Below are 14064 nucleotides of genomic sequence, written 5' to 3'. Positions count from 1 at the left end.
TAAAAATGCTATCTCCAGAGAAAGAACTGATGGAATCTGAATGTAGATTGAAGCATACTTTCTCTTTACTTTCTTTTACTTTTTTTTGTCTGTTTTCTTTCATAACATGGCTAATATGGAAATATGTTTTACGTGACTGCTCATGTTAGCCTATATCAAATTGCTTGCCTTCTTAATGAGGGTGGTAGAGGAGGCAGTGAGGGAGAGAATTTGGAACTCAAAAATTTAAAAAAAACAAACATTAAAGATTGTTTTTGTATGTAATTGGGGAAAAATAAAATATTAAATTTTAAAAAATAAATAAAAGAACACACACACACACACACAATCCTTTCCCCCACCATTAGTAAGCCCACAATTGAACACTTCTTATCCAAGCCTATTTATTTTATTGTCTGATTTAATTACCAAAATTAAAGCCTTGGCAACAGAATTATTGTGACAGAAAATTTTGGGAGCCATTGGTCTTATATCTAGATAAGTTATGAAGTTTTTCATGTGAAAATAGCAAGACATGTTAATGAGATTTGTTGTCTTCTTATGACTCAGATAATATGGCACAGTACATTAGAGATGAAAGGAACTTTAGTGATATCTCAGTCAACCCTCTAATTTTATAAATGAGGAAACCAAGGATCCTAGAAGTGAAGAGATTTGTCCACAGGTAGGGAGTGGCAAAACTGGAACTCAAAGCCACATTCTCTGATTGGTTGGTGCTGTGCTGTCAGTTGGCTTTGTGATTGGGCAAATATCTCAACCTTCTGGTTTTCAGTTTCCTCATCTGATTGTGAGATAATTGGATTAGGTGGTCTCCAATGTTTCTTCTAGCACTCAACATTCTATGATTCTGTGATGTGATTCCTTAATGTTAGGCTGATCTCAGGGCGTGATAGGTGTCAGACTACATTTAGATTGAGTTTGAATTTTAAGTTTCATCTTTGTACAAGTCTATTTCTGTAACTGTTGCTGCATTGTCATCTGTTTTAATATTCTAAATCAGAGAAAAGCTGTAAGTGGTTCTTTTTCCATTAGAGCTATGGAACAAGAAGTGAAGGGAATTAGCTGTGATTGTTTCTCTGGTTCAGTTTCTGTCTTGTTGATGTTGTTTTTGTTGGTTTGGCTGGCCATCTGGTGGGGGCATATACTAAATAAATCACTAACCACTTCCACGTCTAGTCTTCTAGCCCAGAATCATGCCTTGCTCACCACTGTTATAAGAAGAATGCTATAAATGCTTTCTTTTTTTAGTTCCTCCATACTATGTTCTCTTCCAAGGTGACCTTTCAGTGGTCCCTTTCGGTTATCTGAAGTGGTATTTTGTTTTTGTTTTTTATTCCAGTGGGAAGTGGAGAAATCTTTAGGAACAATGTGTTTTGTTTGGATAGTGATGTTTTCAAGTGTCCTTTGCTTTTCATTTAGAAGTAAAAGAGCAGTCTTCAGGCAGACTTATTGGATATCAAATCAATAGTTGATTGAACTGAAGCAGTTCTAGTTGCCTGAGTTACTTTATTCTTAGACTTTTTAATATGGCATAAATATCCTTGTAAAATGATCATTACAAGTATGAAAGAATTTAAGACTTTTGAGTTTTTTATAAATTCCTAAAAAAGGAGTTATCATTTTGCTTTATTTAATGGTGTTTATTCACTGACTTACCAGAACTTATATGTTTATCACATTGTTGTTGTTTGGTCATTCAGTTGTGTCCAACTCTTCATGACCCGATATGGGATTATCTTGGCAAAGATACTGGAATGGTTTTCCATTTTCTTCTCCAGTGGATTAAGGCAAACGGAGGTTAAATAATTTGTCTAGGGTCAAACAGATAGTAAGTTTTATATGAACTCAGGTCTTCCTGACTATAGGCCCAGCACTGTAGCCATTGAACCACCTAGCTCCCTCTTTGTTTATCACGTTTTTCATATATTGACAGGATTTCATTTAGGAGCAGTATTGGATAATTAATTACTCAGATTGAAGCTTGATTATAGAATGTACAATAGAAAGTTTTAAGTGGCAACTCATTGCCTGCAGAATAATGTCCTTATTCCTGAATTTAGTATAAAACCATTTCTCTAAACTTCCTTTCAAACCTTATTTCTCATTACTTCCCTTTATGCACTTTTTATTATAGCTAAACTGAACAATCTATATATAACCCTTTGCTTTACAAACTCCCTGCTTTTTCTTACGCTGTATTATCTACAATTAATGCTTTTCACTTTGGCTTCCTTAGCCAAAATCTTACCCATACTTCAAAACTTAAATACCCACTCCTCTCTGATTCTCCTAGCCTGAAATAATCTCTCTCCTTCTTTTATATTCCCAGAATACATTGTAACTCTCTTGTACCACTTATTTCATTCTACATAATATTATGATTACTTGTATATCTGCTTTTTCCAGCCTTTACTAGATTATAAGCTCCTTGAGGAGAAGAATCATATATTTCCTTTAGCTCTAACCTACAACAAGCACTCAATAAATATTTACTGAATGAATGTTTGTTAATTAAATTGGTAAAGTAGGAATGTTCCATTAGATCTTTATCAAATGTATGCTAACAATAGAATCAAACTTTTGCCCATTTATTATTCTTATTCTAAGGCTTTTGTTTTTTGGGTTTTTTCTCTCCCAATTAAAGCAACCACCAAGGTGCAACACCCCTGGTACTGGCAAAGCGAAGGGGAGTGAATAAAGATGTCATCCGATTGCTGGAGTCATTGGAAGAGCAAGAAGTGAAAGGTTTTAACAGAGGAGCCCATTCTAAGCTGGAGACCATGCAGACTGCTGAAAGTGAAAGGTATTTGGAAGAATGCTGAAGTAACTTTAAAAATAAGAAAAAAAAAATTAGTGTCAGCCTGTAGATCATTTGGGGTTTAAAATTTTGTGAGCTCTTGTATTTGATTTCTCAAGTACATAGCTCTGATTGCTTTGTCTCCCACATCCTTCTTTTTTACCTCCAGTTACAATTTTCCTGTTAAAGAAAAGGAAATAAGATTAGTCTGACATGAGCTATTCTGATGAAGCCATCTTAGCTCTTTGTAATCACTCTTTCTGGGTGCTTGCCAACCATCTTTTAAATAATCTACTTTAGAATCTTCCCAGGAATGGAAGTCAAGATTACTGGCCTATAGTTTGCAAACTATTCTTTTTTGAAAACTGGACAGCTTTTGCCTTTCTCTGGTCTGTGGTACCTCTCCTGTTTTCCATGATCTTTCACAAGTCACTGGCAGTAACTTAGCAGTCAAATCTGCCACTTTTTTTTTTCCGACAGTTCTTTTACGATGTAAGGATGTAGTTGAGTGCCAAGTGACTTGAATTCAAGGGCAGCCTTACCCTCTCCTTACTTAGCTTGGGTATTAACTCCCCATTTTGATCTGTCAGCTGAGGTTAGACTAGATGGTGTCTAAGGCTCTTTTCAGCTTTAATATTTCATGATTCTTTGGTAATTTCAAGATAAGGAAGAAGTATGTGCTTTTAAAAAACATCTAGTTATTTTAAGTTGACTTTCAGCATCTTCAGTCACCAGAGGCATTGAGGTTGTGACTTAGAAGACTTAGGAACAACTCCTATATTATGTTAATTGACAAAAACAGATCAGGAGATAGGGCAAGGGCATAAGGAGATTTTGCCCTTTCTCCCAACTTCACTGGCTCCATTGATTCCAAGAGAAGGCTCTAACAGAAACCTGTTTAATTTCAGTAGTCTTTTGAGTAATTTAAAGTAAACTACAAGGCAAAAAAGAAATGTTCTCCACATGTTTTCCTCAAATTTTCAGTAGAATTATACCCAGAATTTGGGCTTATTGCCATTTGGTCTATTCATTAGACTTGTTAAAATCCTTCCCTGTGAAAATAGGGACTATTTTCATTTTCTCTCTCCAGAAGTTTTCTCCAAATAATGCCATTTTCTACAAATTATCCACCATTTCCACTTTTACTTTATTCCCTCTTTACTTTGCTTCCTATTCTCCATCTCCAGGTTGGCCAGTGTGTTCCCTCTGGGGACCATTAACACCACCCCCAAACATTAGTTTGTTTCATTTAAGTACTGTCAGAGCACTCAGAACCTTACTCTCTGAGTGCTCTTATAAAGAAATTGAAGGTTAGTTTTCTAGAAGGAAACCCCCAATGAGTAATCACTGAAAACTGACACCTCACAAATAATACAAAACAAAGAAGTCAAGGCCAACTAGAAATATAAAACAATCCTTTATCCTGTACTTTCTGAAGTGAAACACTCCTTTGTCCTCTTTTGCTTTGCTAGTCTCAAAGTAAACAGTCAAACTGGTCACATTCTTATCTCTGTCTTCTTTTCTTGGTGATATAGATTTGGGTTTGGGTTGGGATTTTTTTTTTTATCTCTTTCTTTAAAGATGGATCTACCATTGTCTGTCTGTCTGTCTCTCTCTCTCCCTTTTTTAGGCAATTGGGGTTAAGTTACTTGCCCAGGGTCAGACAGCTATTAAGTGTCGAGTGTTTGGTCTGAGGCTGCATTTGCACTCAGGTCCTCCTGATTTCAGGTCCTGTGTTCTATCCACTGCGCCACCTCGCTGCCCCTATAATCTCTCTCTTGAGAGAAAATAGAAAGAATAAAAATCAAGTAGGGAGAATACAGCTGCCTTCCAATGGAAATTGAGAAAGGAGCTTCCTGAACTATTTAGAGCCTAAGTGATTCTGCCCCTGGCCTATGTGGCCAGAAGAGAAAGGTGCCAAGAAACAGTCACCTCAGGTACCCCTTAAGTTGACTTCAGCTCTTAATTGATTTGAAAACAAAAGATCACATATTCCTCACACCTTAATTTGAGGGTGAATATCTTAACTATTTATCTTTGCCTTAATATTTGAAGTCTCAGTCTACTTATGACTTTATCATTAACTAGCCATATGATCTTGGTCAAAAATCATAATCACATTAGTTAATTTACCTGGGCTTCACCTTTTTCATTAGGAAAAGAAGAAAGCTGACAAGATTATTAACCACTGATTTCATCCTTCATTAAAACTGTACATTAAAAAACCAACAACAAATATTCCTTGAGCCTGCATGTTGTATATTGCCTATTGCTTCTCCTACTCTGGACTCCTTTCTTGTCTCTAAATTTGTGTTTCCCATCCCCAAGCCATTTTTCTAAGGCAAAGGAGAAGGGCAGTCAGAGAATTTAGGAGTTTTATTTGTTTATGGTGTTGTTCAGGTTGGAAAATGCAGACTAGATGATTTCTAAGGGTCCCTTTCAGTTCTAAAATTCTATAAATCTCCTATAGCTTACTGATTTAAGCTTGTCTTGTACATAAAATAATGTCAGTGATCTATACCTTATGGCCAGAATGCCATATAAGTGCATTAATAACATTATATCATGTCTTCATTATTTGTTAGAAATGGTGACCTCTGGCAACTGTGATAATCTTCTTCTAAAATAATTCAAAGACACTATGCCAACTTTGTTTAATATTAGTTAGAAAGTAGCTAAAGTATGGTTTGTTTAGTGTGTATTAGGAACTTTTTATTTGATCCATTAAGGGCTACTTAGGACCTCTTTATCTTGAACTTTACTTTAACTCTTTTGTGATTATTTATTAACCAGAAGGTGATTAGTTAGTTTGAGTAGCTGTTTGATGTATGGACTCCTGTTCTTTTAAATACCTTTTAATAAAATCTTCAACTAGCTTCAGAGTGAGAATTTGTTCTCCCTTACTTGTAGATATGTACGTTGCTAAGATAATATATTAACATTTGAAAAAATTAAATCAATCTCTGTGTTATCTGACTTGCCTACTCCATCCTTGTCCTTCACGGTAATATTGCAACAGTTGAAATTTAATCTTATTACTATGCAGTACTTAATGGAAAAAGAAAAAAAAGACCTGTAATTTTAAAAAGTCTGCCTACTATAAGGCATATGTTTCTACCTCACTTTATTCCTAGCAAAAGCTATATTTGAACTCTGCTTTTCATAATTTCTTTTTTAAAATCAATGGATTTTTAAGCCCTTGGTTTTCTTCTTAAATTAAAAATAAAGCCAGGGGACTGACTAACATGGGGGATTAACAGCACAGCGTTGCTACAGAGGTTTCACAAAATCACGAAAAGTTTAACTTGTTTCTTTGAACTAGAGTGAGCTAATTTGCCAAACTCTTTTATACAGCATTTTCCATTACCTCAGGAATATGGTAGCTAAGAAATAGCATCTCACAAGGGTCTCAAAATCTAGGACAGGTTGTCACACTCAAAGTACTTCAACATTTTTAATATATTCAGCATTTTTAATCTTACAGTTTATTTTTGACTCTTATATGGGTGACTTGAGAAAGTAAGCAACAGACATTACAAATTTTCACCCTTATAGTACAGCTGAATATGCCATGGAAAATATAAGATATTTTTGATGGAAAACCAACTTCTGAAAATGGTTGTCTAAGGAAATCCTAAAGGAATTGGAGCTCCATGCCTTTGTGGAGACAGTTCAGCAGAATCTTTATTTTTCATACCTAATTCTTGACTTAGAATTGTTGGCCACTAGCTCTGATGTATTAAATGACATTGATCTGGCCCCTGGATTACTCTGTCCTCTTAAAACTTTGTATTAAGGTTTAACAGAGTTCTCCTTCCTAAACTTCTTTATCCATTTGTTTTTAGGGCTTTTCTGGAGGTAGAATTTAATTTTGAGCTTTTAAAAATTTCTGTGTAGATTCTCATTAAAAATGTGGAGGGATTGCACATCTTTAGTTTCGGTATCACAACCACAGGATCTCCTAGGCTGCATTAATAGATGCTTAGAATCCAAAGCAAAGAGATAATAATTACCCTCTACCCTGGCCTGGTCATATTGTGTTCTGGCATATTGTGTTCAGGTTTGTGTGCCACATTTTTAAGAAGGACATTAGCTAATTCCTGACCTGTGATTTCCGACACAGGTTAGAATATGAATATCCATGAGTTGACATTTCATTGAAATATCTTCTTATTGAAAATTAAATTTTATTTTTGGTTTAGAGTCTGTTGGAAAACTCCTTAAAATTTTATTTTATTATAAATGTAATAACCATCAACAAAACAGATAATCATATAAACGTGAAATCATGATTAAAATTATACATAAAACAGATGAGCTAAATATATCTTTGCTTAGTGTCCTTGTTAGATTGTTCTTTGGTTTGTTCTAGTATGTCTGATTGTGACTCCTTCATCTGAAACGAAAAATCCTTGTCCTGTAACAATTTACTATCCAGTGTAGACTTTGCTGGTGCCAACACACGTTTTGGGTCCACAGATGGCAGACTAAAAATAGTAAATCCATACATGAGTAGAAAGTAATTATAGACACAATTGTGGTGTTTGTGTGTGTGTGTGTGTGTGTGTGTGTTTGTGTGTCTGTCTGTTTGTATTAGCAAGTTGGATTTGCTGTCCTTTTCACAGGAGTTGTGGTGTGGAGAAAAAAAGTTCTTGCTATTTGAGATATTTAGAATAACTAAAGAATACATTGCCTTATCTTTTATAACTTTCATTTATATTTTTATTCCTTTTGCAGTGCCATGGAAAGCCATTCTCTCCTTAATCCCAATTTACAACAAGGTGAAGGAGTATTCTCAAGCTTCCGAACCACATGGCAGGAGTTTGTGGAGGATCTGGGCTTCTGGAGAGTGTTGCTTCTGATTGTTGTCATTGCACTACTTTCTCTTGGAATTGCATACTATGTCAGTGGTGTTCTTCCCTTTGTGGAAAATCAACCTGAACTCGTGCATTAGTCTTGGAAAGAAGGCAGGTGCCCCTTGCCTGCTTCTCAACTGTGTTCTGAGTTTTCCAAAATGCTTCTCCTAGTGCAGAGCTAGCACCATATTATTTGGCTTTTACACTATTTGGTGTATTGTTACTCTTTAGGAAGGGAGATTTATTAATTTGAATTAACTGTTCTAAAGTTTAAAGTATTTGAAAGCTACCTCTGACACGTGCTAACATTTTAGTACAGGCTAGGATTAGCAGCAACCAATTCTGGTAAAACATAAGCATTAATAAAGAATGAAAATAAGATGACTAATAATTGTTAATCTAGAAATCTTATCTTGTCACAAGGACCAATTAAATGAAGTTTTTTAAAAAAAAAAGTTGATATGATATAAGGTATTTTCATTGAGGCATTTTCCCCCTTTGAAACATTTTACTTACATTCTCTAGTGGAAGGAGGGAAAGAAGGATGAAAAACTCATATTTTAAACTGATAGCATCTATACTATCCTTTATAACACATTGAGAGGTAACATGGGCAGATAGGCAGCTGGGTGGTACAATGGATGGAGTGCCAGACCTGTAATCAGGAAAACTTGAGTTCCAATCCTGCCTCAGACACTAGCTGTGTGACCCTGAGGAAGATGACCTAACTACCTTGGGCGTCAGTTTCCCCATCTGTAAAATGAAGGGGTTAGATTCAATGACCTCTAAAATCCCTTCCAGCTCTAAATCTGTGATCCAGGTAGATAGAAGGCCAATATTTCAGGTCAGGCAGACCTTGGTTCAAGTCCTTAATCTAACATTTATTGACTGGGTGACCATGAGCAAACCACTTACCCCCTCACTACCCCATTTAGCTAAGACTGTGCATTATGGATAAATTGCTGATCTGTACTCTTGGACTACCAGGAGCTCCCCACAGCTATGAAGCCACATGTCTGGACCCACTCAGATATTTTCTTGTTCAGTCACGAACCAAACAAAGCTTTGGGAATGAGCTACATTTCAATCCTTACTTTTTGTTCCTTTAGAAGTGATTGAGTCAATCTTATGTTTATTTATTTTTCAGGTAATATTGTGTTAATGGTGTTATAGTGTCTTTGAGGGGGTGGTTGTGCTGTTTAGTTTGTTTTTTATTTTCAGGCTGCTTTGGTATCTATGCAAAACAAGCTTGAAAAGTTAAGTTTTCCCTGTTTGATTTCCTATTTTTTCTCTGGCGTTTCATTTCAAAAGCCTCGTATTCATCAAAAATATGTCAGAAAACCCATTTTCTTCTTAATGGTTGGAGGAAAAAAGATTGTGGTGCAAAATATTTGGCTGTCAGTTTAATTCTGCAGTGCTATTATTTTAGTGATAAACTTCATCTTATAAGACAGTTACATTTTCACAGTTGTACCATGTAATGTTTTCATCTTCTTGTTTATGATCTTGTTTGGAGGCCTTGTTATTATTTTCATAACAATCCCTTCAATGTCAGTAGTTCTCTGATGGCACATAGTGTTGGGATATTTCTGAGTTAGCATTGCTGAACAGTATTGTCCTGGGTATTGTAAACATTTTGTGGATGGGTATGATATGTAAATTCATAGCTGGCCCCCAAACCATATTGCAACTTCAGCAGTAAGGCTGAAGGCCCCATTTGTTAATAATTCTGGAATGTTATAAATCATATTATTAGGTCGCTAAGAAAAGGAATCTGAAGGGTTGAAAATTATTCGTTGGAAGAAATGAGAAAATTGTTTTGAGCAAACTAATGGTTTTATGTCTTAGAACAAAGGTACCTAAGCTACTGCTAATTGAAGTGTTTTCTAGAATTAGAAACTGTAGAATAAAATTATGCATTTTGCTTCTCTTATTCTTTTTATGTCTTCATATGGTTTTTAGTTTTATATTTCTGTGTCCAGATTGAGGCTGCTTTATGTGGTTTTTATCTTTACTTAAAGATCTGTCTGAATTTTTTGATAAAGTTACTGCTTCACAATAGGCTTGTACATAGGCTTATTTTTAAGTTAGATGCAAATAAAACCATCCTAGTTGGCATAAATGCAGGAAAACTAGAAATAACCCTAAACTGGAATCCTTTAAAACCTAATTAGAAAGATATTCAGAATGAATGCTTTGCAAATCAGCAAAGATGTGCATAGTTGGTTCTCAGATATGTTGCATTTTTAAAAGTTACAGATTGAGTAATGTGTCCTTCTAAGTGCTATGCTCTTTGTAGACCTTATTCTGTGTATTGACTAATACCACCAATAAACGTGTTTGTGTTTTCCAAGCTTTGGTGGTGGTGGTTTTTTGTTTTTTAGTTTTGTTTTTTAGTTTATTTCTGTATCATTGTAGTCACTTTCCTTGCTTGTATTGGTTCCTTTCTTTTAAAATGAATTTTACAGTGGGTTGATACTGCAGAATTAGAATGGTTTAAGGATCCCAAGACATCTTTTTAAACCTACTTAGATGGAACATATACAGTCAGGGAACATCATTATCTGACTGATAGTCTTTATGAATTTTCTCTGTGCAAGACTACCGAGACTCATTTAGATAAATTGTTTGCCAGTCCAGCATTTAAGGCCCTTTCTAGCTAACCTCAGCTCACTACCCCACAACATATTTCCTTCATCAACCTTCCATACAATCCAGAATTATATGCTTTTCATTCCCACTCCTTCTTCTGTCTCTCCCAATCCCCCAAATTACCAGGCTTTTCAATATCTTTCCCTCCAGTAATTCACCTCTACCAACCATCTTCAAAGAAACTTTCCATAACTAATCAAAAACCTGATTTATTTCTTCTGCACTTAAGTACAGTGAACACACGAAATTGCATTTAATTCAACAAACAGGTACCAAGTACTTACTATGTACAAGTTACTGTGTAATATCTAATTTGCATTCATTGTTCTGTGGCTCTGTAAAAATACTTTTCATTGGTTTAATGGGAATATGTTCTACCTTTTATTAGATTATAAACTCTTTGAGAAAAAGGATTGTACTCTCTTTCTTTTGTACCCCCCCAATCATCCCTAGAATAGGGTTTTCTATGCTATAGTTCATTAAACAATTAATATTGATTGAATAATATTGAAAGGTTCTTCCTTGTGCTCTTCAGTTAGAACAGAGTTTTTTTGACATGGACTTTATTTTTTTCTGTGTGTGTAAACTCTCCTACTCACCTTCCTCACAGAATGGCCAGAATATTTTATCTTTTTTTAAAATTAAATTAAATTTTTATCAGTTTTATCTTTTTTTTTTTAACAAAGGGTCATCTGGATTTCCTGAGATAGTTAGGTATTGTCCAAATCATGAAAATCATTTCCTAGATTATTCTAATCTAGGACTCTGGTAAAAATCGTTTGAATAGGGGTTTAAGAATGTACTTCAAGGATTTACACCTAGCCTTTTATTGTTCCCTAGTTTAGGTTAGCCAAAATTATATTAAAAGATACAATAAGTAAAATCTATCCATCCTTTGCTTCTATTCCATGTCCTTTCAACATTAACAAAATACTGGCATTCTAACCAAGCTGATAGTCTGCTCTTTGGCATAAATTTAGATTTAGTGCTCAAGTTTCTATAACCTAATTCTTGCTTCTTTAGGAAAGGAGGCGGGAAAGGAAGTGTTATAAATCTACATTTTTTCTCTCTTGAGTTATATTTTAAGTAATCTTTCTAAAATAAAATCCTATTCATCTTCATGCCTGAATTTACAAAATATTGTTATTATAGGTTGTTCTCCCCCAAATACTTTGAGCAAATTCTTAAAGATAATTAGGCAGCAGCTAGGTGGCACAGTGGATTGGAGGACCGATCCTGGAGTAAGGAGGACCTGAGTTCAAATTCAGCCTCAGACACATAACCCTTACTAGCTGTGTGACTCTGGGCAAGTCACTTAACCCCAGTTGCCTCAAAAAAAAAAAAAAGGTAATTAGGTACTCCAATGTTGCAGCAGTGTTACCACATTTTCTAATCTCCAGTGACAGTGCCTCCTTGTTAGAGTTATCATTTCTCCAAGCTCATTGTCTCGAGACCTACATTATTTTAGTACAAGTTATGACATTGATGGTTGCAGGAACATTTGTAGACTTGAACCTGGGGTTATAAAATGTCCTGCCTGATGGTGTTAATAAAAACTCATTCATTTCCAGTGTTCACAAGTATGCCAGAGATATCAGTGGTCTAAAACCTTTCAGATCTCAATTCTTGAAAATCATTTTATCTTCTGTCCTTGACTGTTTCTCAAAAAAAAAAAAAGGCTATTTATAAAAATATGCAATGATTATGTTATGTTCCTTGGCCATGATGAAGCCATTGTCCTGACTGGAGATTGCTTTTTAAAGTTTGTTTGGAGATTTTTTTCCATAGAATTCTTGAAATGTGTTTCTTAAGAAGACCATAACGATCAATTAGAAACAGTATAGGTAGAATGAAAAGAGCAATGAACTTGGAGGTAGTAGACTTGAGTTTTGAATCCTGGCTTGGACACTTTCTAGTTGTATTACCATGGACTAGTCACTTAGTTTTCCTGACCCTCAGTTTCCTCATTTGTAAAAATGGGAATAAAAATAATTGTTTTGCCTATCTCACAGGGATATTAGGAGCAAAATGCTTTGTAAGCTTTCAAATACTTTATAAGTTAATCTATTGGATCTAATCCCAACCTCATAATTTCATAAATGAAAAAACTAAAGCCCAGAGATATTAAATAACAAAATTATACCAGGCCAGTGACAAGAGTTATCGATTTAGAGCTGAAAGAGGTCTTAGAGGTCATCTAATCCAACCTCTTCACTTAGAGCTCAACTGCTACTTCTCAGGCTTCTAGGAATTAATCCTGAGGGGCTGGGAGTGTGTCTTTCTAGGCTCATGAGTCCCCACTCCTTGGGGGAATATGCTTTCCCCATGATTATCAGTTGATATCAATTAGTCAGCCAGACTTAATTCACTCTTAGATAGGAGCCATTTATCTTTGTACTAAGGTGATATGGTAAGAACATTTAGTATGAAACATCCCTCCATGAGTCTATGACAGTATCCCACAAGTATATCCAGAGTCCAGGATAATGTGGGCTCAAGCTGAGACCACATATGGCCAAAGTTTAACTCATAGCTCTTGGATGTTTAAAGTCTGTTTCTCACCTTTTGTGAGGTACTCATGAGGTTTCCATTAGGGATGTTGTAGCTTTTCTGCTAGGTTTCTTGTGGAGAATTGGAAGAGTGGAGAGTGGAAGCTGACTTTCTTCAGCATATCTAGTCCGTAGTCAGCTCCTGGTGCAGACTCTGCTGTTATGTACTACTGTACTAGGGATGTTGCTAGGACACCCATGAAAGAGTCCAAATAAAGCCCTCTAAAGTTCACAGGAGGAGGAGGCCCAGGTGTTCTCCCCTTCACCTCCTGACAATTCCTTCCTTCTCAAGGGCTTCTACCCTAAGCTGTCAGATGCTCAGATCTCCAATTTGATGATATTTATGATAAAATTTTTTAACCAAAAAAAGTTAATATCAGTCAGTAAACCTTTATTGACTACTGTGTGGCAAGTACTATGCCAAATGATGATGATCCCTGATGCCAAACTAGCTTGCTATTTTTATACCATCCCCAGTGGCATAACTGAGTCTTTTCAACCAATCCCAACAGACTTCCTATCAGCTCCTAATTGAAATGTCTTTGATTGTTTGATTGAATGGGAATGTCTACCCCTGTTCACACCTAGTTCATAACTATAGTTGATTGGCTTAGCAGGGGTATTTTTCAAGGTGGATTTCAAGGCATATCTGCTTATTAGTTTAAGTGGGGTAATTTGACTCAATTGACATCCACCTGTGGACGACGCCCAGAGCAGTCAGTGACTTTCTCTCATGTAAAGTGGCAACACTGGACTTTGAAACTAGGTCTTCTGACTCCAAATACACTTTTTTTCTGCAAGGAAAAGGCGACAAAACCACCTAGCTTTGAGTCTCGGTTTGAACTGATACTGATAAATTATGTAACTGTGAGCAAATCATTTAATGTTAGCATCAACCTTTTCTTCTATAAAATAGGTATAATAAACTCTGCCTTCCTTACCTCAAGTCTGTCATGAGGAAAATGCTTAATAGTTTGTAAAATACTCTATAATTTCAAGCTATCATTATTGTGTACACTCTTGAACTGGATGTCCCATAAGCATATCAAATCATTATGTCCAAAACAGCTCATTTCATTTTTCTCAAGGCCACTCCTCTTCTGAATTTCCATAAAGGGCACAACAGTGCTTCCAGTTACCCAGATTCACAACCTGTGTGTCAACCTCATCTCCTTTCCCTTACTCCATTTATCCAGTCACTTTCCAAATC

General features: G+C 35.6%; 1 protein-coding gene across 3 annotated transcripts in view; it reads left to right on the top strand.

Moving 5' to 3' along the window:
- ANKRD46 (ankyrin repeat domain 46) overlaps window positions 1-10006 on the top strand; it is a 37856-nt gene extending 27850 nt beyond the window's left edge. For all 3 annotated transcript variants that reach the window (XM_027850022.1, XM_027850024.1, XM_027850023.1), the window contains 2 exons: window positions 2645-2803; window positions 7535-10006. In XM_027850022.1, the coding sequence (XP_027705823.1) occupies window positions 2645-2803; window positions 7535-7751 (376 nt within the window). In that variant the 3' untranslated portion in view covers window positions 7752-10006. The remainder of the gene's footprint in view (window positions 1-2644; window positions 2804-7534) is intronic.
- Window positions 10007-14064: the final 4058 nt, after the last annotated feature.

Source organism: Vombatus ursinus, unplaced genomic scaffold, assembly GCF_900497805.2.
Source record: "Vombatus ursinus unplaced genomic scaffold, bare-nosed wombat genome assembly UNPS02008961.1, whole genome shotgun sequence".
Lineage (NCBI taxonomy): Eukaryota > Metazoa > Chordata > Mammalia > Diprotodontia > Vombatidae > Vombatus > Vombatus ursinus.
This window is presented reverse-complemented; position numbering and strand designations above follow the sequence as displayed.